We start from the raw sequence: 25,200 nt of genomic DNA on the forward strand, positions 1-25,200 counted from the left end.
TATAACAGAGTGTATCAGTTATACATATACATATGTTCCCACATCTCTTCCCTCTTGCGTCTCCCTCCCTCCCACCCTCCCTATCCCACCCCTCTAGGCGGTCACAAAGCACCGAGCTGATCTCCCTGTGCTATGCGGCCGAAGCTGCCAAAAACAGGAGTGAGAGCAGCCACAGAACTGACGTGCGACCTGCAGGTTCTCACAGGGCTCTTTATGAGAGTTTTCCCTTTCCTAGAGCACTCACCCTGCTCACCTGGCTGATGCCGTCCTCCCTCTTAGCATCTTTGGTATTGATAGGTACTCTGAATGTGTCAGGGCAGTCAGGACTCCCTGGAGATTGGAGAGTACAGGGCACCAGTTAGCTCCAGCCTTTTATACAAGAGATACTTTGATTTAGAGCCTTCTTGTGGCTTAGAAAAGACTAAACTCACATCCTGACCCTTTTTATTTGCCAACTCAAGACCTGGATACCTATCATTCATGGTTTCCCTTCTGCTTCGGAGAACTCCACTTGAAGAACAGTGCCATGCAAACTGTGCTAAAAGGGTCAGTTATAGGAAAAGACCCTTTGAATATTTTCTTTGGTCTGGAACTTGCTGGATTCAACTTGACATTGAAGTGTTCTGTGGAGAATGTCGTATACCTTAAAACTTTGTTTTCACTTTGTGTTCATCTGGGTACAAAAATGAACTTCTAAGTGACTTTTTCAGAATTTTCATCTCCTGCGTGCTTTGGCCATGAGCCATGGGACTAACAATGCCCCCAAGATATGGTGGACATCTCAAAGGAGGTGTCTCAGGGTTTTCTTAGAGTGTAGCACTTAATGGTGTAAATAAAACTGGTTGGGAGGGCCTCGCTGCCAGTCCCTTTTCATTTCCATCATCATTTAAATGGCTCCCCAAAGCACTACTTCTGTTGGTCATTTTGCTCTCTTTCGAGCTGTAATTTCTTGATCATTTTTCTCTTGGATTTGTTATTTCTCTGCTTTCATTTCTGTTACCGTCTCTCTCTCTTTACCTGTGGTATCAGATAAGAAGCAGGGAAGATGAGAGGCCCTTCTCCGTCCCCCCCCAGTATTCACGAAGAAGGTGTTTTCTTTAAATGTGCCCATTATGAATGTGGCAATCTCTGCTGCGCTGTGAAGGGGGATAGAAAGCGTGTTAAGACTCTATTCAGAGTCACTGTTTCTTTTAAAATACTCTAGTGATTAATCCAGTTGCTTTTGTGTTTCTCCTTTTTCCACACTGTTTCTCAGGAAAGACAGCTGAAGTTTACCACAGTGGTCCTGATGGGAGCAACACTGAGAACTCCCAGCGCCCCCTCCCAGCCCCACCTCTGAGAGCTCGTTTAGTTGTGGTCAGGCTTACTCAAGACGAATCTAGTCTTGAGTAAATAAATCAGGGGCCCCCCAGGTCCCTCCCACATTACTCTTGATCTGAAGAACCTGCAAGAACTGTCACTGTGAGGACTGAATCTGCAGCAGGGAAGGTGACCTGGCATGACTGTACCCCAGGACTTGTCTGGACCGAGCCAGACTGTGGGACCGGGGAGTTGTTCTTCCCCCTGTTGTGAGAGCTGCTTGTTACTGCTGTTGAGGCCTGTTCTGATGTTCATTTTGTAGGAGGGGTAGCTCGTGTTGCTTCAAACCAGTTAGATTTCTCAGCCTGAACCACGAACTAGGAAAGATAAATGGACCTTATTTATAATCTGGCGTCAACATGGTGGAAGATCTTGATCCCAGCATGCATGGCTGGTTTCTCTGGACTTAGCACATAAGCAGGCTTTGTTCATTTGTTTAAGGGATTGCTGGGCCTTGGGAGAGGTGACAGGAGGTTCAGAGGCGCCTTTGGACATAGAGCGGAGTAAAATTCTGTGACAGCGGCTTCACCTGCTTCTCAAAATTTCTTAAGTGTCCGACTTCCTGTCTGGTAGCTGACCTTTCTGTACATCGGGTCCAGCTGTCTTTCCTTGTTCTGTAGTAAATCTATTAACTCCTTCTGCTCAGACACGTCCCAGTGCTGGTGAACGTTCGCCTCTTCTTCTCGCTGTCCAGTTTGCCGCCACGTGGCTTCTGTGTCACACTCTGTTGTGTAGGAGTCACATGAAGGAGCTCACTGCTCTGTTTCGGATTGTTAGTTTTCTTGCGTATTCTGGTATGTGGTGTTATGAACTGGTTGAGGAAGTAGGACAGTTTACGCTCACCACCAGAACAGTGGATTCACCATTCTTGCACGCCTCGGGTCAGAAATTCTACCAGCAACTTCTTACTTTTTTTGACCCGTGTTGCTTGTTGCTGGGGGAGCACTTTTGCTTGGCTGTGTTTACTAGTATGTGGCAGCCACTGCTGGCAAGACTATGAAGGTTGAGCTTAAGAAAAGCACTGATGGGACTTCCTTGGTGGTGCAGTGGTTGAGGGTCCGCCTGCCGATGCAGGGGATGCGGGTTCGTGCCCCGGTCCGGGAGGATCCCACATGCCACGGGGCGGCTGGGCCCGTGAGCCATGGCCGCTGAGCCTGCACGCCCGGAGCCTGTGCTCTGCAACGGGAGAGGCCACAGCAGTGAGAGGCCCGCGTACCGCAAAAAAAAAAAAAAAAAAAAGAAAAGCATTGATGGCGTCATTTCCATAAATTGGCATCAGTGTCTGCAGATATGGTCATTTGCAATTATCAACACTAACGGAAGGAAAAAGAGTCTTGGCTGAGGCCTGGGTATAATCCAGTAACCATTCAATATTGCTGAGTAATTGTGTGCCTAACTTCACTTACAAATACTAAGTTACGTCACCTTTCTTCTTCCTGTGCCTTCCTCTAATTTTCTCCTAACAATCTGGATGAGAATCTTAGAGAGTAAACTTTTTGGTTGGCCATAGTGTTATTTAGTGATCATTTTTGCTTAATTAAGTTTTGTTCCTTTGAGACCGTGTGAAGTATAAGCGGCTGAATACCATTTCCAACTTAAGTCTCTACTTTAACCTTCTTGAAAGTTGAAAGAACTCCACAGAGGAGTTGATCTAAGCCTCAGACTTCAAAGGAAAACACTTGAAAATTTTTTTTAGCTTTCTGGACTCATGTGTACAGATTTCTTCAGCAGTGGCATCTGGTTTATGGAGAAGAGATGTTGAACCAGCCGATTGTGAGTGTTCAGGTCAATCCCCAGAAAAGTGAGGAGTTCCATGTAGGGTTGGTGTATTATTTGAGCATCTCTGGTTGCAAGTAAAAAGATACAGGAGTACTTCAAGGAAACTAAGGGCTGGAATGCTTTGGGGCTTCTGGAAGCCAGTGAAAGCAGAATGCAGAGCCAGAAAGCCCCAGACACCAGGGAGTACCTTGTCTTCATCTTTCTCTTCTCCATGCTCCTATTTCCTTTTTCTGTCCCTTAGAATGCTGTCTTGACTTCACAGACATATCCTAATATAATGATAGAATATGGCTACCATTTAGCTTCCAGATTTATACATTATCATTCCCACCACATGAAAAGGCTACTGGACTGTCTCTTGTCCCATTCTATATTCCTGGAGGACAGGATCTAGATTTAGGTCAGGTGTGCATCCTGACATCTAACTACTACGAAAAGGTCACTTCCTACAAACAAGGCTGCTGGGAGCCCACCCTTATGGAACAGAAGATAGTTTGAGCTCATAGCCTGGAATTTCCTGTTGTATGGGCTTGGAACTGTCCAAAGAGTTCCCAGCCCAGGAAAATCAGATTAGACTTATGCTAAAATTGTATGCTTTTAAAAATTAATTAATGTCACAAATACATTGGTTTGACTATTTTAAAGTTTTATCCTCTTTTTACTAATACAAATGACAGCTTACAGCTCATTTCTCAATTCATTAAAATAGAAGTAGAAAGGGCCTTGAACTATCATCCAGTATTCAGACAGGTGATTGTCTGAACCATTCAGGAGAGATGGCTATATAAGCTCTTCACAAAGAAGTCCAGGAAAATAAACTTTACAGCCATTCTTCAGTGACCTATTCAACTACTCTTTTTTTTTAAATTTATTTTTTATTGACATATAGTTGAATTACAATGTTGTGTTAATTACTGCTGTACAGAAAAGTGACTCAGTTATACATATACATACATTCTTTTTCATATTCTTTTCCATTATGGTTTATCAACTACTCTTCTTTAAAAATCACTCTTTGACTTTGAACGCAGAACTGTATAATTTTAGGAGCCTAGAATTGACTTATCGACCCAACATACACCTGCCTCAACCCAGCCAAATACAGTGAAGGACTTTTCTATTCCTTAGCAACTTATTGAAATGAGTTCCAGAACACTGGAACAATTTTTACTTCTTTATAGCTGCCTTTTATTCTATACCACCAATACCTTCTTACCTAGCTGTGTGATTATGATGCAATTTTCCAGGACTTAGGAATAAAAGATTGAAACTTCAGCTACTTAATCACGAACAAGTAAATATCTCTGCCCTATTTTTAAAGACTTTTAGAGGGACCTCCCCGGCGGTCCGGTGGTTAAGACTCTGCGCTTCCACTGCAGGGGGCACGGGTTTGATCCCTGGTCGGGGAACTAAGATCCCACGTGCCACAAGGCACAGTTTAAAAGATTAAAAAAAAAAAACACTTCTAGAGACGATTCTTCAGCTTCTCCTCCACTGCCCACTGCCGGTGCTCCTGTGTTTATCCATGTTCTGTGTATGAGAAAATGAGACCGGGAGGTGACCTTAAGTTTGTTCTGAAACACAGTGGGTCATAAATAGTGGCTGAGCCAGGATCAGAATTCCTGCTTTCTGATTCCTGCCTTGTGCTCTTTCTGAACAGCCCTGTGAGGAGACAAGGAATCAGGCCAGAAATGCCTTATCCCTGGAGCCCAGGCAAGCTCTTCCTATTCCCTTTGGTGGCCACAGTGTCCATGGAAGGCCCGCTCTGTGAGCAAACATAAGCCTTTGCACACTGCCACGTCTCTACAGTCTAACTCTTGGCTCTTTTTTCTTTAATTTCCCTTACATCCCTTTCAGGACATCTGTATGAAAGAAAACTTCTTACTCATTTACTCTTTCAATAAAGAACTTAAAAACACATTAAGTGTCTGCTTCGTGCCAGGGCTTGTGCTAGGCACGGCATCCATTACCACCATTGGACTCAACTTTGAAAATTCTAGGCAGTCACTTGCAAAATACAGCAAAAGAAGAGTCACGTCCGCACCACCCATTAGATCACCATCGTACGAGGTTAGCCATGCCGTGTCATCATCCCATTATCCTGTCTCTTTGAGGAGGGCAACATATGTATCATAGTGATAGCTAACAGGTAGTAATTACCGGGCACTGTACTTGGTATTTAACATTCATTATCTTATTTAAACCTCACAGCAACCCAGCGAGGTTGATATTTTACATACCTTTTACAAATGAGTAAACTAAGGTTCAGACAAAAATGGTTAACATTTGATTCATTTATTGTGTGCCAGGTGCTGTGTTAAGTGTTTGTATGAATCATGCTTAATCCTCGCAACAGCCCTGTGATATTCTACTATAATCATCCCCATTTTAAAGATGAAAACACTGAGGTCCAAGGAGGTTAGGTTGATTGCTCAGGCCACGTAAGTAAGTTGTATAACTTGATTAAGATTAGTAATTATCTACCCAGACTCAGGATTAGAATTGGGATTAGGGTTAGGATCAGAGCCAGGGTTAGGATTTCTGTAGAATTTCAGTGTGATAGTCTTGTCTTCAGAAGTAGATTAGGGGGCTTCCCTGGTGGCGCAGTGGTTGGGAGTCCGCCTGCCGATGCAGGGGACGCAGGTTCGTGCCCCAGTCCGGGAAAATCCCACATGCCGCGGAGCGGCTGGGCCCGTGAGCCATGGCCGCTGAGCCTGCGCGTCCGGAGCCTGTGCTCCGCAACGGGAGAGGCCACAGCGGTGAGAGGCCTGCGTACCGCAAAAACAAAAGAAAACAAAACAGAAAAGAAGTAGATTAGGGATAAGATCCCTCTTGAGGCCTGTGTGTCAAGGCTGTGCGTCTGCCTGCTGTCCGTCCTGGTGTTCTGGCACCCCGGGAGTGCTCAGTGCTTTCTTGGCCATGTCTTATGGTTTATGGTTAGCTGATGTGTGAGCATGCCCAGGAGAACCACATGTAGACTCAGTCTTGATCCAAACATCACAAGCCCACAACCATACTTTTCTTTGCCTCCTATCACTGATCTCTCCCTGTGCAGTTAAGAAATCTGCCTGCAGATTCAAATTTGAACCGGTGGCTTGCATTTAAACCGCCAATTCAAGTGGGTTATATATTTTTTTAAACTTTTTCAAGTTTTTAATCTAGGACAGAAAAAAGGTATAGTATATGTGATGCAGAGAAGGTATATTTTTTAGTGGAAATACAAACCACAAATACTAGATTGATACTGATTAACCTTTTCAATACATTGGCGTTTCCAGAGCTCTTGGGGAAATATTATTGTACCTTCTCACCTATTATTGGCTTTTAAACTTACCTGTAGTTCTCTTTCCAAACTGGAAGCCTCCTCAATTCCTGAGTTTCTATTTGTTTTTTCAGCTAATATTTACTGAGTACCTTGTGGGCTAAGCCATGCAGATACACCTGTGAACAAGGCAGACATAATTAACTATAACCATGATAAATGCTACAGAGGAAGTAAAAGGTGCTATTAAAATAGTAATAGTAGGGGAGGGAGAAGAGTCGTAAAGTCAGGGAAGGCTTTCTGGGGGAATTGCTCTTTAAGTGAGAGTGGAGGATGAATAAGAAACAGGCAGGAGGGACAAGAGAAGGGAAGGAAGCATTCCAGGCAGAGGGAACAGCATGTGTGGCAACACTGAGGCAAGTAAGACCTTGACTCGTCTGAGTCGCTGAGAAGCAGTCAGAGACAGGGAAGTGCTTCCAGGAAGAAAAGAGCCACATGCTGGAGAAGGGACTTTCTTTTTCAAAAAAATATTGACTTGAAAATTGATGCCCCTGGAAGAATTGATAATACCGCCGCCCCACTGTTATTCCCATGGTGTAAATGGTGAAGTGGCCGTGCTTCGTGGGCGACCCTGTGGGGCAGACTAAGAGCCGTGGCGGAGCGGGGAGGCTGGGGGAGGTGGGGAGGGCTGTGGGATGACTCTGACTCTGGGGGTTCTCTCCCCTCAGGCCTGAAGACCATCGTGGGCGCCCTGATTCAGTCTGTGAAGAAGCTGTCGGATGTGATGATCCTGACAGTGTTCTGCCTGAGTGTCTTTGCCTTGATCGGACTGCAGCTCTTCATGGGAAACCTGCGAAACAAGTGTGTGGTGTGGCCCATAAACTTCAACGAGAGCTACCTTGAAAATGGCACCAAGGGCTTTGACTGGGACGAGTACATCAACAATAAAAGTAGGTGGCCCCGTCTCTGCGAGTGCGCAAGAAAAAGCCTTCCAGAAAGGAAGGCCAGGACTGCTGGAACGAGCCTTGGGAACTTACTCCCTTCCCGTGAGGTCGGATGATGTTCAGAAGCTCTCAGATATCAGCCCCCTCTCCCTCTCTCTTTTCTCTCCCTTTAAAAGCAAAAATGAAACTTTAGATCTTTTTCACATGTACCCCTAAACTTTTGCTTTGAAAATCAGGCTTAGAAACTTGATAAAAATCCTCTTTTCCCTGAGATATGTAAACATTTAGTTTATAGAGTATATACCTAGTAAGGTTTCTGAATACTACTTAGACCTTAGGAATCAATCTGGTCTTAGGGAGTCGAGTAATCTCTAAGTAATCATCTGATCCTATTACAGTTAAGGAGTTTTAACAGGTTCATTTCAGGAACCAAGGCACTTGGGTCTTGCCCTTAGGAATATTTGGTATAGTAGTACTTCTGTAAAACAGTGGGGGAAAGTTAGCAGTCTCACTGTTAGTCACTCCTGAGGAATAAAGGCAGTTAGTATCTACAAGAAAGTGTTGCAAAGGGGATTTCAGGGACACGAAAGGCAAACGTGCCTTCTGAATTAAAGTGGGGCATGGTAACTAGCGATCAGTTTATCTTTGGTAGAGAGAAGTTATAAGGATAGAAGAGTAGAGTGGTGTAACAACCCTTTGATTCAAGTGCTAGAACGTGGCATACAGATCTGAAGTACGAGTAGAAGTCAGGTGTCCGTGAAAAGAACATTGCACTAAAGGCTACGCAGCAGCACTTTTCATTGTTAAATATATATAGGAAAATAGCTAATGGGAAAGAATTCTTATCAGGTTTCACTGCTATCAGGAAAGATGTATATGAGCTAAAATCAGTAACTGTTTATTCTCTCATTCACTGAAATCTGCCTTATTCATTTCCTGCCTCTTCAAACTTTTCTAGCAAATTTTTACACAGTTCCTGGCATGCTGGAACCTTTGCTCTGTGGGAACAGTTCTGATGCTGGGTGAGTAGCTCACCTAATTTTATTCTCCTCCCTTAAAGTAATTTGTCAGACAAAAATGGACAATATGTTCTCTTTCTTTGTGCTCATATAGTGGATCCTTAGTGGGCCCGACGTATTGGGTGACTCAGATTTTCTTTCTGTCTTATATTTGTCCGTCCAAAGTTGACATTTCACTAGTAGGTGAAGGTGTCCATAGTCTCAAGCCAAAATTAAAGATGTAAAAGGCTAAAGACAGAATCTATAACATCAGATATCTTGCCTGTCTCTTGAAGACTCTCCTCATTCTACCCTAACACAATTAATAAAATATCGAATAAGGACACCGTCTTCATGATAGGTTAGCACCCAAGGTTGACCCAGAATATGCCAGGCCTGACAACATGGGGGAGGGGAAAGAGTTGCAATGTAATATCTTTTCCCCTTTTTATACTGGGGCGAAATACACGTAACATAAAATTTGGTCTCTTAACCATTTCTACATGTACAGTTCAGTGGTATTAAGTATGCTGTTGTTGTTATGCGACCGTCACCACCACGCATCTCCAGAACTCTTCATCTTCCTACAGTGAAACTCTGTACCCAATAACTCCCCATTCTCCCCTCCCCTCAGCCCCTGGTGACCACCATTCTACTTTCTGTCTCTATGATTTTGACCAGTCTAAGTACCTTACTTAAGTAGCATCATACAGTAATTGTCTTTCTGCAACTGGCTTATTTCACTTAGCATAATGTCCTCAGGGTTCATCCATGTTATAGTATATGTCAGAATTTCCTTCCTTTTTAAGGCTGAATAATATTCCATTGTATGTATATATCACGTTTTGTTTATCCATTCATCTGTCAGTAGACACTTGGGTTGTTTCCACATTTTAGCTCTTGTGAATAATGCTGCTATGAACATGAGTGTACAGCAACAAAGTTTAGTCCTGATTCTGCTACTTCTAGACTTTTGGCAAGCCATTTGACTTATGTGAGCCTCAGTTTCTTCATCTAAAAACGGATTTAATCATGTTCTCACTTTCTCAAAGGGTTATGTAAGGATCCAATTACATAACATATGTGAAAGTGCTTTGTAAACAGAGGACTATATAAATGTAGGGTGTAGTATCATTATTTAGAGTATATTGGTAAATACAGGAGTTGGTGTTTTAAGGTGACATGACGACTAGAAGTTCATTTAATTTCTGTATTGAAGTAGATACTAGAAATTACACTGAAATAAATATCAGGCGAGTCTTAAAGCAGAAGAACTGTTATAATCAAGGTCACTGAAATCCCCAGTATGACATGGTTGTCACAATGGGTGTTAAGAGAATCGAGATGATTAAGAGGAACTTCTAGCCATTTGTCATTTCGGATAGCAGCTAAGTTAAATTGGGTTGAATTGCACATTGATATGAATCTAGGACAGTGATTCTCAAATTTTGGCATGCATAAGAATCATCTGACACGCCCCTTAAAAATACAGATTCCTGGATCCCATATCCAGAGCTTTTATTCCTAGGTCTTGGGTAGGTCATAGGAATCAACATTTTTCAGGTGATTCTGATCCTTGACTGTCCCCATGACATCATTTTTTGAAAAATTGACCTTGCTACTTTGTTTCTTTCCTCTTTTTCTTTTTTTTAATTCCTGTTTGTTGGCCTGTGATAAATAACCATCTATATATATATTATCTCCAAGGTCACAGAGATGCCTTACAGCTGATGACTGGGTAGGATTACATTGAAAAGCCGTTTGTTTCCCTTTCTTTCCTCAGGCAATGCCCAGAGGGATACCAGTGTATGAAAGCAGGAAGGAACCCCAACTATGGTTACACAAGCTTTGACACTTTTAGCTGGGCCTTCTTGGCATTGTTTCGCCTTATGACCCAGGACTACTGGGAGAACTTGTATCAATTAGTAAGTAGTACCTCTTTTTCGAGTGCTGCCTCTTTTTCTTTGGTGATAGAATTTGCATGAGGCTATGTGGGGTTGGAGACATTCTGTGCGAGAGACCTTTGGTGAAGACGTTATATAGGATCTTAGGATGGTATTTCTCAGAGTCAGCTGGTTTACAAAAGTAAGTGGACCAGCTCTTGGCCTGGTCCTTTAATGCTCATCATGGGTAGCTGTAGAGGTTCACAGACTTGAGAGCCTCTTGCTTGGCCTGGGAATCTGCATTCTCTGCCTGCTTCCTATCATTTCACCAGACCATCTTCAGTATTTCTCCTTTGGGATTTTTGGGCTTAGGGCATCTTTTTAAGAAATATTAAACACATTGTACAAGGCACTATGCTAGACATTATAAAGATGAGATTTTATCCACAGGGATCTTGGATAAGATCTTGTCCGTGTTTTGAAATTTGTAACACATTTGTATTTGTTCAAGAATGTTGTGACAGATTTTTTTTAAAAGGTCACTACTGTTCTGTTGGGCTGCTTTGGTGACTCTGGGCAAGTCGTTTAATTTTGCTGGTTGTGGTGGAGAAGTTAGTCTAGATGACTGCTGAGGGTCTTCCAGTTTAGAGATTCTCTGATGATCCATTGTTTTCCATTTGACGCTAGCATTTGGTAATGCAAATTAGTTTGAGGATAAGAAATGTGTTCCCCTCAGGCATGAAGGAAGCTCTTTAAGGGAAGTTTCTTATTCGTATCTCCTAGAACTCTTCCTTTCTGTTGTACAACCTAGTATTCCCTCAGGATTGAATCTTTCCCATGAAATATTTGTGACTTGTGCTAAGTTTCAATTTGTGGTTGAGAAGAACAAAAATGCAAACTAAGTAATAGTGGGTCCCGTGTACATAACCTAAAGCACAACTGTTCTTTGATGTCTGTGTGCTTGCTCAAGGAATACTCAGTTTTCCCCAAGGAGTACTCTTGGGATCCTCCTTCCTGTTTTCTTTTCCCTCCACTATCCTTTATGTCATACCCCTCTTTAAAAACTCATCCTACGGGGCTTCCCTGGTGGCGCAGTGGTTGAGAGTCCGCCTGCCGATGCAGGGGACGCGGGTTCGTGCCCCGGTCCGGGAAGATCCCACATGCCGCGGAGCGGCTGGGCCCGTGAGCCATGGCCGCTGAGCCTGCGCGTCCGGAGCCTGTGCTCCGCAGCGGGAGAGGCCACAGCGGTGAGAGGCCCGCGTACCACGCGCACACACACAAAAAACTCATCCTATTGCCACAGGCTAAGGAAGGATGTCCCTCAAGATAGGGACTTCCTATGACTTGGACCTGATCCCAGAGATGGAATTTGTCTGTTAATGCTCTTTGAGGACCAGTAGATAAATGAGCTGAGGTCTTGTGTTCATTTCTTCAGACTTGTTTTAGAACGAGCTGACAAAGTCAAATGTAATTCTTAGCCCAGAGCGATTTTTCCTTAAAAAAAAAATTAAGCACTTTTCTACAAAAGGAGTATATTAAGAGTATTTGGAAGTGGAAGAGGACTTTTTTGTCATAATGAATGGGACGTACTACCAACATTTACTGTGAGTTGAGGGTAGGGGAGGCCATTTGGCCATTGGGGATGCTAAGTGTTCTGCAGTGTGAAGAAGTACCACAGAGTGAAGTACTGTCCTGTTCAAAATGCAGTAGTGGGGGCTCCCCTGGTGGCGCAGTGGTTGAGAGTCCGCCTGCCGATGCAGGGCACACGGGTTCGTGCCCCGGTCCGGGAAGATCCCACATACTGCAAAAAAAAAAAAAAAAAAAAAAGTGTAAAAATTCAGTAGTGCCCCTGCAGAGGAACACCAGCCCATGAGTTGTTTTCAGCCTGATTCGTTTGATGCAAGCAACTCAGAAAGTGGTCTTTGTCTTTACAGACCTTAAGAGCAGCTGGGAAAACGTACATGATCTTCTTCGTCTTGGTCATCTTTGTGGGTTCTTTCTATCTGGTGAACTTGATCTTGGCTGTGGTGGCCATGGCTTATGAAGAACAGAATCAGGCAACACTGGAGGAAGCAGAGCAGAAAGAGGCTGAATTCAAAGCAATGTTGGAGCAACTTAAGAAGCAACAGGAAGAGGCACAGGTTGGTGACCAATTCTTTGCTACGGTCTTTCCTGCCATATCACGGTGACTAAGGCCCCACCTGATTGCCATTCCAATTGATCTTTTTAGGCGTCAGTCACTGTCAAATAGAAGTCACTGATCTGATTAAAATAACCCAAGTAACAACTACAGATGGTCAGTCCAATTATTCCATTTGTCTTAATGGCCAAATTGTTTGTGAATATGATCTTTTGTTGAATTTCTCAACTGTTCAGTGTACAACTGCTGTGCTGGCTGGGGAGAAAAGAAAGTGGCCAGAGCAGTCTATATAATGCTTCATATAAGCATAGCCTTTTTGTTGAGAAAAACATTAGGGTCTCCTTCAGAGATTCTCTGTGGTCATAGCAAGTCTTGAAAAGAAGATACAGGTAAAATATGAAAGTAAAATTTGAAAAACAAACTTGTGATTCCACCAACACCCTAACACTTTACTTTTTCATCTTTATCCAAATATACATGTATTTTTACATTGTTGGGCCCATAATGTATAGTATAGTTTCTTAGCATTGATTTTCAGAGTTGTCCAAAAAAAGGATCATTTGGTACCAAGGTGGCAGCCACGTTCTTGTCTGAGATACTCAAGAGAATAAACCCCCGAGTTCTCACCATGCCGTTCTGCTCTGATTATGCAAGGCTGTGTGCCACGATACAAATTCAGCTAGGAAAAAGGGATACCAGGCCCCAGCCACAGTCTCCTCTGATGGGCTGGTTTTCCTTCCTCCTTTTTTCCCTTTTTCCCCTATCTGTGGGAAAGGAAACGATCTGTACTAATTGCTTGGCTTTGGGTGGCTCCAGTTCATTGCTTCTGATCTGCACTGTTGCTCCTTTCGTAGGCGGCGGCTATGGCCACTTCAGCAGGAACTGTCTCAGAAGATGCCATAGAGGAAGAAGGTGAAGAAGGGGCAGGCTCTCCCCGAAGCTCATCTGAAATCTCTAAGCTCAGTTCCAAGAGTGCCAAAGAGAGACGTAACAGGAGAAAGAAGAGGAAACAAAAGGAGCTCTCTGAAGGAGAAGAGAAAGGGGATCCCGAGAAGGTGTTCAAGTCAGAGTCAGAAGATGGTATGAGGAGGAAGGGCTTTCGGCTACCAGACAACAGAATTGGGAGGAAATTTTCCATCATGAATCAGGTAAACTCTTTGCGCTGGGTCAAATAAGCCTAAGAAATTTTGGTTTTCCTAATCTCACTTGATTCTCATGTTCCCCTTTGGGTTTACGTTTTCCACACCCATTCTTGCATTCTCAGGCCTTTTTCTCCATACCTACACGCTGTTTTCCTTTAGGAGGAAGTGTTACTCGCGTATTAGGGCTGCCCTGTGCTCTAATCCTGCCCTCCCTTCTCTGCTCTAAAGCTAGCCCTAGGACAACCTGGTCACCTTTGGCAAACTTACCATAGCAGTAAAGTCTGTGTCGCAACCAGCAAGCCTTATGTTCTAAAACATCATGAAGAACTTTTCTCCTCTTAGCATCTGAACTTCAGAATTTAGATCAAATACCTCTTTTTAAGAGTTTCATATAATTTTAGGTTAAAAAAAAAGTCATGGAACTCTTTAGGTCACCTTATTTGAGTGTAGCACGTTCTAGTAATTAATTATTCTAGATATATAGTGTCATGCTGATAAATTAGCCTATGATATATTAAAAGCCTCCAGTTTTACCCAACTTTGATAAATCGGGAAACTAAAAGAAAGAGAAGGGAGAGGACTTATGGATTATTATTGAGCATTGTATTACTATAAATTTCATCACATAATAGGTATTTTTGGATTTCAGAGAACACCACCAAAATCCAGTTCTTAAGCCATTTAATTCCCCAATTTTTTTTTTTTAATTTATTTTTGGCTGCATTGGGTCTTCGTTGTTGCATGCAGGTTTTCTCTCGTTCCGGTGAGGGGGGTTACTCTTTGTTGCAGTGCATGGGCTTCTCATTGCGGTGGCTTCTCTTATTGCGGAGCACAGGCTCTAGGCACGTGGGCTTCAGGAGTTTTGGCACACGGGCTCCAGAGCGCAGGTTCAGTAGTTGTGGTGCACGGGCTTAGTTGCTCTGCGGCATGTGTGGTCTTCCGAGACCAGGGCTTGAACCCGTGTCCCCTGCATTGGCAGGCTAATTCTTAACCACTGCGCCACCAGGGAAGCCCTAATTCCCCCTTTCAAAGAAAGTTTTGTAAGGTATAGAATAGATTACAGTTCCTGGGTATGGCAGTGTATTCAGTGTCTTTTCTTGTTTCCCAGAGATGATTGATTGTGCCTCTCCCTTACGTCTCTCACCTCCCAGTTCAGTCTTTTGCTAGTCCAGTTCATTTTATCACAGCAGAATCTCTCATGTCCATCCCCTTCTTTTTATTCGTATTAATCCTATTTTAGTTCAGACTTTGTGTTACTTTGTTCTACTGCAGTTATCCATTGCAGCTTCATTCACTCTTGTCTGTCTCTCCTTTATGTGTTATATATTGTCAGCAGATCACTTCCTAAAACATCTCTCTCATTATTTGTCACCAAGCATTTATGGAGTGCCTACTGTATGTCAAGGATTGTGCTAGGGGGCTTCCCTGGTGGCGCAGTGGTTGAGAGTCCGCCTGCCGATGCAGGGGACGTGGGTTCGTGCCCCGGGCCGGGAAGATCCCACATGCCGCGGAGCGGCTGGGCCCGTGCGCCATGGCCGCTGAGCCTGCACGTCCGGAGCCTGTGCTCCGCAACGGGAGAGGCCACAACAGTGAGAGGCCCGCGTAACGCCAAAAAAAAAAAAAAAAAAGAAAAAAAAAAAGAAAGGATTGTGCTAGGTCCTAGAGATTAAAAGGTGGTTAGAACACCATCCCTGCCCTAGGGAGCTTACAGTGTAATGGGGCAACCAGATACATTAAAAAAATTATTTGTGTAATAGCACTGATGATATTATTCCATAATTGAGATACACTGGGGTGTTTTGGAGGGCACCAATCTATCCCAACCTGGAGGTTCAGCAAAGATTTTCTGGGGAAGATCATTGAAGGATAAACAGGAGTTAGTCAAGTAATGTACATGTGTGTTGGTGAGGGAGCAGTAAGACGGAAGAAAGGACATTCCAGGTTTGGAAGAAAAGTATGTTCCAGTTTGGACATCCCAAGTTTGAATTGTTTGTTGGGAAACCTAGTAGACACATGGATAGTCAAATGATAGCTCAGGGAAGAGGCCTGAGCTGACAGGTGGGGACTGAAACCATGAGACTGGATGAGATGACTTGGAGAGGTGTGTCAGGTGGAAGAACAGTGGGCCACTGATGTTCACGGCCATCAGAGATGGAACTCATGGAGGAAGACAAGTGAACGGCTGTTAGAGGTGCTAAGAGAACCGACAGTGCAGTGAGGGCTGGAGAGCACAAGGGTGGGAGAAGGCAGTGGAGTGATCAATGGATTGAAACTTAACAGAGATGCTTGATGAGATCAGAACTGGAAATATCCGTTGGATTCGGCAATAGAAGTCATTGAGAACTTGAAAGTTACATTTCAGTCCAGGGTAAGGGTGGATGCCATGTTGAGTGGGAAGTAAAGACTTCTCATTCAAACTTCTTTAAAGAATGTGGGTGGGGGCTTCCCTGGTGGTGCAGTGGTTGAGAATCTGCCTGCCAACGCAGGGGACACGGGTTCGAGCCCTGGTCTGGGAGGATCCCACATGCCGCGGAGCAACTAAGCCCGTGAGTCACAACTACTGAGCCTGCGCGTCCGGAGCTTGTGCTCTGCAACAAGAGAGGCCGCGATAGTGAGGGGGCCGCGATAGTGAGGGGCCCACGCACCGCGATGAAGAGTGGCCCCCGCTTGCCACAACTAGAGAAAGCCCTCGCACAGAAACGAAGACCCAACACAGCAAAAATAAATTAATTAATTAATAAACTCCTACCCCCAACATCTTAAAAAAAAAAAGAATGTGGGTGAAAATAAGCTTTTTTTTTTTAAATTTTGCGGTACACGGGCCTCTCACTGTTGTGGCCTCTCCCGTTGTGGAGCACAGGCTCTGGACACGCAGGTTCAGTGGCCATGGCTCACGGGCCCCGCTGCTCCACGGCATGTGGGATCTTCCCGGCCCGGGGCACGAACCCGCGTCCCCTGCATCGGCAGGCGGACTCTCAACCACTGCGCCACCAGGGAAGCCCAAAAATAAGCATTTTTGTAATCTGTTGGAGAGGAAACCCAGAAGAAGGAGGGTTGGAAGTAAAAATGGAGTAGAACAGAAAAGAAAGTAGAACACAGTCTTGGGAGATGTGAAAATAGGCGTAGCCTCCAACAGGAAAGGGGGTACCTTGTCCCCCCCAAAGACGCCAGCACAAGAGAGGTGGGTGTGTGCGGGCAAGTTTGTAGATGGGGAGTAGGAAGTGGAGAGAGATGGCACCTGTCAGTCTCTAGTTTTCAATAATGTAGGAAATTAAAAATCTTATCGAAGGGTTTGAGAGGTTGAGTCGGGAGCTTGAAGACAATAGTGACAGTTTAGAGTAGTTACTAAGAAGAATGGGAGAGGGAACTCCCCTTTGGGGTGGAATTCATAGCACTCCCCCTCCCCGATGCAGACTCCCTCTTCAGTCTCCAGTCCCTGTGCCCCTTCAAGCACCCTATACTTACACCACAGTGAACTACTAGATGCTTCTCATACACGATGCTTCTTTTCTACCCTCTGTTTTGCTCCAGAAACAGCCTCTCTAAGATGCCCTGTTTTTTCCATTTCTGAATTGTCCACATTGTATTTATTCTTCACATCCTTTTCTCAAGAAACCTTCCCTGACCCTCCTCCATCCCACCCCCAGTTGGAAATTATCATTTCATCTTTCCATTATGTTTATACGTACCTCTTTGCATGTTGCTTTTTACTGTATGTGGTTTTATATTTACTAATGTTCATACCCTCTCCTCTCTCAGATAAAATCCTAAAGTCGAGGTCTGCTTCTATGCCCATTCAGATATTTGTTGGAAAAATGAATGAAGAACTTTTATAAATCTGATTTAACCCCTTCTGGGACTCCTTTATGGCCTGGAACCATCTCTGTCTCACCTTCACCTCACCTTTCTCCTAGTTCAGTATCTTCTGGGGGAAAACTGTGATTGTAGCTTTGTTGTAATCCAGCCCTTGTCTTGAGAGCCATCCTGAGCTAGTTAATGAATACCTTAGTACCATTAACACTTTGCTGTTGAATGGGCTCTGATTAATCCATAGGCTTCAGCACAGAGTTGCACTGATTGCTCCCTAGCTCAGAAATAAAGCTGGGCTTCTCAGATGTCCTGCTTTGCATGAAAATGTTCACTTCCTCTAATCTCCCCATTTGAGAAAAACTGTGCATTCCTAGAGTCCGTGGCTGACTGCCAAGACTTGCTTAGAAGCCCCGCACAGTAGTAATACTCTTTGTCCCAGGACTCTCCTGCAGTTTCTCTGATTTTATCTGGAGGAATGGTTGCGGAAACTGAGCCCTAGGGAGATTTACTAATTTATTTAAGGTTATATAGCTAGTAGGTGTTGCAGGCAAGATTTGAACCGGGGGCTCCTGACTATAAGCCTTGTACTGCAGTCTCTAGCCACCCCCTCCTCACTCACCTCCACACATATCTGGTCGTCTGTGGCGACTGGCTTCAGTTTTCCCACCGCACAGTTCAAGTGAATGTCAGTTTCCTGTATTTCAGATCTGCTGAGATCCTCTCGAGACATCTGCCCAACCTGTCTCCTACCTGTTTCTCTGTAAAATTACTGCTGTGTTTTTAGGGTTTAGGTGAAAACAAGTATTAGGTTGAGTTCATTTTTGCAAAGTATTTTAATTATTCTATTGCAGCAATTCTCAAACTTTTGGGGCTTTATATCTTTAAGAATTATTGAGGACCCCAAAGAGCTTTTTTTAAATGTGCTTTCAATTTATTGTGTTAGAAATTATAATTAAGAAATTTTAAAATGTTTGTTTACTGATTTATTTAAAATAATAATGATAAACCCATTATATGTTTAACACAGATCATACATATTTTTGAAAAAATAAACTCTTTTCCAGATCAAAAAAAAAATTAGTGTAAAAAGTGGTACTGTTTACATCTTTGCGAATCTCTTTAATCTGTGATTAATAGAAGATAGCTGGAATATACCTGTATTCAGTCTGTTGCGATGTATGTTTCTTTGGTTGAAGTATTTAAAGAAAATCTAGTTTCATACAGATGTAGTTGGAAAAGGGGGAAATATTTTAACAGCCTTTTTAGATAATTGTGAATATTCTTCTTTGATGCTTTTCCGAAACTGGATAATGGTAGATTTTTAAATGGTTAGTTGCAATGTGGAAGCTGAAACTGTATCAGTAACTTGGTACTGTTACATTAAAATCCTTCGCTGTATTTTGCACTATAGGTCTTTAACTCATGAATGACTTGTAGCATCTTACGTTGACCATTTGGGAAATACTGGTTCACTGAGTTATGCAGATCTTCGAAGTACTGACACACAATATTAAAAAATCACGTATATTATTATCTCTATCAAGCTCATAAGAAAAGTCTTTAAATTCTGTGAAACTGTCAGGCTCACAGAGTCTACTGTATGCCTGTGAGAAAATGAGAGTGATAAAGGCAGACATCATCTTAGTATTATTATGAAGTAGTTTTAATCTTGTGACCCCCCCCCCCCGCCCCATAAAAGGGTCACAAGGACCCCAGGAGTTCCCAGACCACATTTTAAGAACCAACTGCTGTGTTGGAAAGAAAAAGTGAAGAAAAGGTGAAATATGGCATGGAAGTAGGACATTTAAATCATCAATTTATTACATTCTAAACATCCCAGTCATTGTTAAGCCTTATCCCAGTAAACAGCTGACATGGATGCCCTGAAATTCCCAATTAATTTTTCTGTGTAGTGTGAGGGCTCCTCCCTCTAACCAAGAACCCCAGAGCTATTCTCCCAAGCAGACACCTAGATCTGAGGGAGTATTTTTAGTTAGCTGTGATGTGACTGCCTGAAAAGGACCAGAAGCTCCTGGTCTGTTGACAGGAAAGATTTTGAAAACAGGACCCATCTCATAAACTAGCCTGGATCCCAGGAGTTAATAGAGCCACGGGTCCTGAGTCGTAACTAAAACCCTCCAGTCCAGGAAAATTGAGACTGGGGGGCCAGGGGCTACCCTCAGGATATGTCTCCTTAGGGAACTGGCTAGGTCAGGATTAGATACAAGGGGTACAAGGAGAAATGGGACAAGTTCGTCTTTTCCCCTTCCACATTTATTGCAGTCAACTCTCTTGCCAAGAATGGAACAAAGAATTAAAGAATAATAGATAAACTGTTTCCTTTTAGTGTGTACTGTCTCAGGATCCTGATTCCTAAGTGTTCCTGGGTCACTGAATTGGTCATTATCTTTCTATCACTTCCTCTCACTTTCCTATCAGTTAAGAATAGTCAGGTATTATATACTATATGAGATCTAATATAGTATATAGTATTTCCTCATGTAGTACATAATATTTCCTACTAGGCTGCGAGAGGGCAGGGACCATGTTATATGTCTTGTTCACCACTATGTCCACATCACTTAGCACACAACAGGTATTTGATGATCATTTATCAAATAAAAATCAAACCTCTTTCCTAATATGGAGACCTAATATAGTAGGTAGGGTCAGCACCCAACGTCGGCCTTGTGAAAATCACAGATTCAGTCCAGGGAAGCTTGCGGTGAGAAGGGAGGCAGTTTTTTATTTTCTGTATTTTATGGGGCTTTGACACGTTAGGAGCCTTGCTGGCTGGGAGGAGCTGCCCCTCTTGGTGCTAGTTTAATTCCTAGAGAGAGCGAACAACTTGCCGGGAAGTGTGCCTTTCATGTGCAGATCAACCAGTCCCAGACCCTTATCCCCAACCTCCTGGTATCTAATTCACACACCCAGCCAATATCTCCCGTGCCCTAAATCACTCCAGAGCCAGCACCATTCCTATAGCCCAGAACCTGTTTGAAATTATTCAAACTATCCAATTTTAAACTTGTTCAAATGTGCCTGCTCTGCCTCACCCATCCCTTCCACAGCAAAGGCTCTGGGCCAGGCTTTTCCCCTCCCTCCTCCTGCCTCCTGACTGACCCTCGTACCCACCCCCACCCCCCCGTGAGGCCCTGTGTGGCCTGGCATGACATGGTGCGGCATGCCATGCCCCCTTATTTTGGGAACTGTAAGTAATAAACTCTTCTCTCAAAGGCAGTTATCTCTGTGTCTGTCACCTTACCATACCTGATTAAAACAAAATCAGAGGTGGGACTTCCCTGGCGGTCCAGTGGGTGAGACTCCATGCTCCCAAGGCAGGGGACCTGGGTTCGATCCCTGATCGGGGAACCAGATCCCGCATGCTGCAACTAAGACCCGGCACAGCCTAAATAAATAAATATTAAAAAAAGAAAGAAAGAAAGAAACCAAAACTCATAGGTACATTCTAACACTTAACAAATCTTCTGGCCAGCCACATTGTTTAGAGAAGTGTTTCTCAAACTATCTGTAGCGAAGGACCAGTTTTTGTCTTTCCCATTTCTTCATGAATGATACTCTTGTAAAATATAATTGCAATAAACTTCTAGAAAAATTATCACATTCTTGGATGTTGTAAAAATGCCTACTTGCTATTAAAATTTCTAAATGCTTCTCTCAGGTTTTTACTGTCTCATTGCAAGCCAGTAGCAGATTATATACTAGCATTGATGTGTGAATGGTTCAGGGGGATGAATCAGTGAGGGTGCCCAAACATATATGTGAAATGAGGAGTAGCAAGCAAAAAGCTGGAGGAGGCGCTGACCCCTCTACCAGCTCAACAGCATGGAGAAGGAACATGGCCACGCATGTGCCCTTTTAATACACAGTGACACCCTCCACTCCTAAATGAGACCCAGTGAACATTCTAGAATCTAACCCATGCAGCTCCTCCTCTCTGGTGCAGGGATGAGGCAGAAGAGCAGAACAAGTCAGAGTGATCAGGAAAGGGGTCAGAGATGCTGCATACCTGAATCCTATGTTTTAGAGGTCTACATACAGCATATAGTATGTATTTAACAGTAACATTTGTGTAAAATGATCTGTGGTAAGTGGTTTTCTTGATGCAGTTTCCAGTAATCAAATTCATTTATTATCTCAGAGATTTGTGAGTTGCTTCAAGCCACTGCAAGAAGAGACTATATAACAAGGGAAATACAGGTTAGAGAATGAAGTATGATAAAACTAGAAATATCCAAAAAAAATGTACCCACCTGGGCATGGGGGCTTTGTACATTACAGGAAGAGAATGGAACTGGGATCATTTTGAGTCTAGAACTAGAAGTGGAGTTCTAGGTAAAAAAAAGATATGGGCAGAAATATTAAAGAGAAGCCCTACAGCCATTCCAGGGTTATCATCAAAAGTATTATTTTAAAATGTTTATTTAGCACTTTTAATATGTATACTATATTGGCAGAGTCCTAGCCCACAAAGAACTTTCACAGTGGAATCATTTTACCAGAAGGGTAAGGCCTAAACTCTAAGGCAAAAATCTTATATAGCTAAAAGTTACTTTGAAATTCCGTCAAAGCCATAATTGGGCAAACTGAGTATCTCAGGGTAGCAAGGAGGATTGTCTGAGGTCAGTTGTCTGTCAGGTTTTGTTCTCTTAGAGCAGAGGTCCTCAAACTGGGATTGCATCCCCTCAGGGTACCTGAAGACTTTCTAAGCACAGTTTTAAGGAACCTGATTTCCAGATCTTTAAGTTACATTTTCCTACGCCTAGGGTGAGGCCTGTGGTCCAAAGTCACACCAGTTCTTTTCCACTTTTCTTTTCACAGTCAGCCTTCTCCCACTTTACAAAAGGAAGGCATACCTCTCTCTCATCCCAAATTCTAAGTGGTGCATTGCCCTAAGATATAAAAATCTTTGGAGGTGCGAAACAAAGGGACAGTTGAAAATATTAGGGTCTAAAAAGTTTTCTTTAATCTAGGAAACAAACCCATTGTAAGGCTTTCTGAATTTACCTATCTCTTATATACTTGTAATAAGAGTGAAATATAGAGTTATAATCAGGGGCAATGGGATGTTTTAAGTTCAGGAGCAAGATGGATGTCACTGGGATACATATTAATACATTTATTAAAAATTAAAAATGAAGTCATACTTTTTCCAATGAAAATAAGTCTGATTTGGCCAATTGCTTTGACACTGGGGACTGGCTTTGCTAATTAGATCATATGGTGGGCATTTTTGTAAATTAAATGAGCTAAGTCTGTGGCTTTAAGGTTTTGATGAAAATATCTTTAAAGCCTGTGATAACATCATTTTATTAAAAAATTAATGTTGGCAGTGATGTATAGAAATCGACAATATTTTGGTTATTCCAACCTTTTCTGTTGGGTTAAATATGGTTCCTTTAAAGTAAAAGAATAACCCCTGTAAGAGGTACCGATATAATTATTAGTTAATAATAAATAAGGCCTTTTTGATATCCTCAGGAATCAGGAAGTGGAATACTTCTATCAACTGCGTACAAGTCCTTTGGCAAGTTGGGTGGTTTTCAGTTCTTTGCTTTCAACACAATTGAAAGAGGACTTGATTTAATTGTCAGCTGATAGATCATTAAGATAAATTTTGCTGATCACTTACTGTGCAATTTTGGCGTATAACTTAGAAGGAGTTCAAAGAATTGAGTGACATTACTGTTTATAACAATATTCTTCTGTTCCAAGGTACCATTTACATGAATAAGGTTTCTCAGCACTTAAAATCTAAATAATATTAGAAGGGAGAGAGGGGTTTCTGTTGAGCCATGTTTGATTCTAATAATAAATAATACTATCTACAAATATTTAAACACCAAAACACCAATTGGAAAAAAAAATTCATCTCATTGAGATATATTTTAATAAAATTTTCTTTTTAAGCTTAGTAATTACTTATAAAGTGTAGAATATATTTGTGATCAATCGTATTAATGAGAATTGTAATAAAAACACAATCCAGGAGAATTTTTTAAATTTCTTGGAGACTCATGGTCACAGGAAAATTTTCTTTTAATTTTAAGTACAGTTTATTTATAATTTTTTGTTGCCGAAAAGTATTGAAAGGTGATCAGTAAAATGCATTAAAGCATAAAAATATACATTAGCATAAAATTCTCTAGGGCAGGTGGAATGGAAGTATGAGCTGAAGGAGAAAAAGATGAAAAATTTCTAAGTGATAAATACAAGTTTGACTTTAAAATGTCAATGCTGGGAATTATATAATTTACAAATACTTAAACTTCTCATGAAAAAAACGTTGACTTTAAAATGGAGGAGGAGGGGACATACCATTTTCAACTGAACTAAAAAACTATTGGCATAGTTCTTAGCCTCTAGGGCATGTGGTACCCATTGAGAGAGTGGCAAGTGACTGGGCACTTTTAAATTCTCTCCTTTTGCCAAGTGTGGCATAGAATCTAACTTGGTAGATTAAAGGCACACTCCAGGTGAGCTCATAGTAATGAGAAATAGACACTGAATGTATTTCCTGGTGATTCAATACACAGAGCATGAGATAAAAGCATCCTTTCAATACATGGGTGAACAGTGAATAGAACTTGTGAACGGTTAACAGGTCAAAGACAGGTGTATCGCAAGGTTATGGGGCAAGGAGAAGTGAGTAATGATGGGTGCTGAAAAGCAGTAGAAATTCAACATCCCGAAGTGCTTTCTGGAAACACCTGTGTTCTGATGAACAGGAATGCAAGGATGGGGCCAGGCTGGGGAAGCTGACAGCCTTTGTTCAGCCTCTACGGGGTCCCCTTCCTGTCTCATGCCTCTCTGTCTCTCTCTCTTCCTGCCCCTACAGTCACTGCTCAGCATTCCGGGCTCCCCATTCCTGTCCCGCCACAACAGCAAAAGCAGCATCTTCAGCTTCAGGGGGCCTGGACGGTTCCGGGACCCGGGCTCCGAGAACGAGTTTGCGGACGACGAGCACAGCACGGTGGAGGAGAGCGAGGGCCGCCGGGACTCGCTCTTCATCCCCATCCGAGCCCGCGAGCGCCGCAGCAGCTACAGCGGCTACAGCGGCTACAGCCAGGGCAGCCGCTCCTCGCGCATATTCCCCAGCCTGCGGCGCAGCGTCAAGCGCAACAGCACGGTGGACTGCAACGGTGTGGTGTCCCTCATCGGCGGCCCCGGCTCCCACATCAGCGGGCGTCTCCTGCCAGAGGTGAAAATAGATAAGGCAGCTACTGATGACAGTGTAAGGAAGTAAAAAAGTAGACCGAGGCTAGGCATGGCCTTCTCTCCCACTCCCTTCCTCTCTTCTCTCCCTGCTCTGTCCCTTCCACCCGGTCTCTCTTCCGCGCTCCATCCCAACTCGTGTCTCTGCCCCCCACCACTTCTGTTTTCTCCCTCCTGGTTTGTTCCTATTTCTCTCTTCAGCCCTCCTCTTTTACTCGCCCTGTTTTCCCTTTTTTCCTTGCTCCATTTTCCCCCATCTTCCTTTCTTGTTTCTGACTCTGGCCCTTTCCCCATCAACTCTTTCCTTTATTTTATCCCTTTTTCTCTCTCTCCATCTCTGCACGTCTCTGCCTGCTTATCTCTTTTCCTCCCCACACCTGCTTTGACTGAATGCCTCTGGCCAGAGGATCCTGCCCGGATGGAATGAGAAGGGCCTCTGCCGTCACCAGTGACCAAGTCTGAGCGGGTTTGGAACTATCATTGCTTCTCTCCCCCTACGTCCTCCCTCCTCATAGGGAAACAACTTGGAATTTAAAGCTCTTGTCTTCCTATTTAAAAAAAAAAAAAGTAACATAGCTTTGAATAATTTTCTTAGTCTCCTCTACAAGAGTGAGATGTGATTTTTCCTCTTTTTCCAAAGAGGAATG

At 43.1% G+C, this 25,200-nt stretch overlaps 1 protein-coding gene across 1 annotated transcript in view; it reads left to right on the forward strand.

Moving 5' to 3' along the window:
* SCN8A (sodium voltage-gated channel alpha subunit 8) overlaps positions 1-25,200 on the forward strand; it is a 113,650-nt gene that overhangs the window by 33,780 nt on the left and 54,670 nt on the right. The window contains exons 6-11 of the mRNA XM_082850585.1: positions 7,129-7,350; positions 8,303-8,366; positions 10,126-10,267; positions 12,160-12,366; positions 13,220-13,513; positions 24,177-24,572. Coding sequence (XP_082706711.1) covers positions 7,129-7,350; positions 8,303-8,366; positions 10,126-10,267; positions 12,160-12,366; positions 13,220-13,513; positions 24,177-24,572 — 1,325 coding nt within the window. The remainder of the gene's footprint in view (positions 1-7,128; positions 7,351-8,302; positions 8,367-10,125; positions 10,268-12,159; positions 12,367-13,219; positions 13,514-24,176; positions 24,573-25,200) is intronic.

Source organism: Leucopleurus acutus (assembly GCF_964270905.1).
Source record: "Leucopleurus acutus genome assembly, chromosome: 11".
Taxonomy (NCBI): Eukaryota; Metazoa; Chordata; class Mammalia; order Artiodactyla; family Delphinidae; genus Leucopleurus; species Leucopleurus acutus.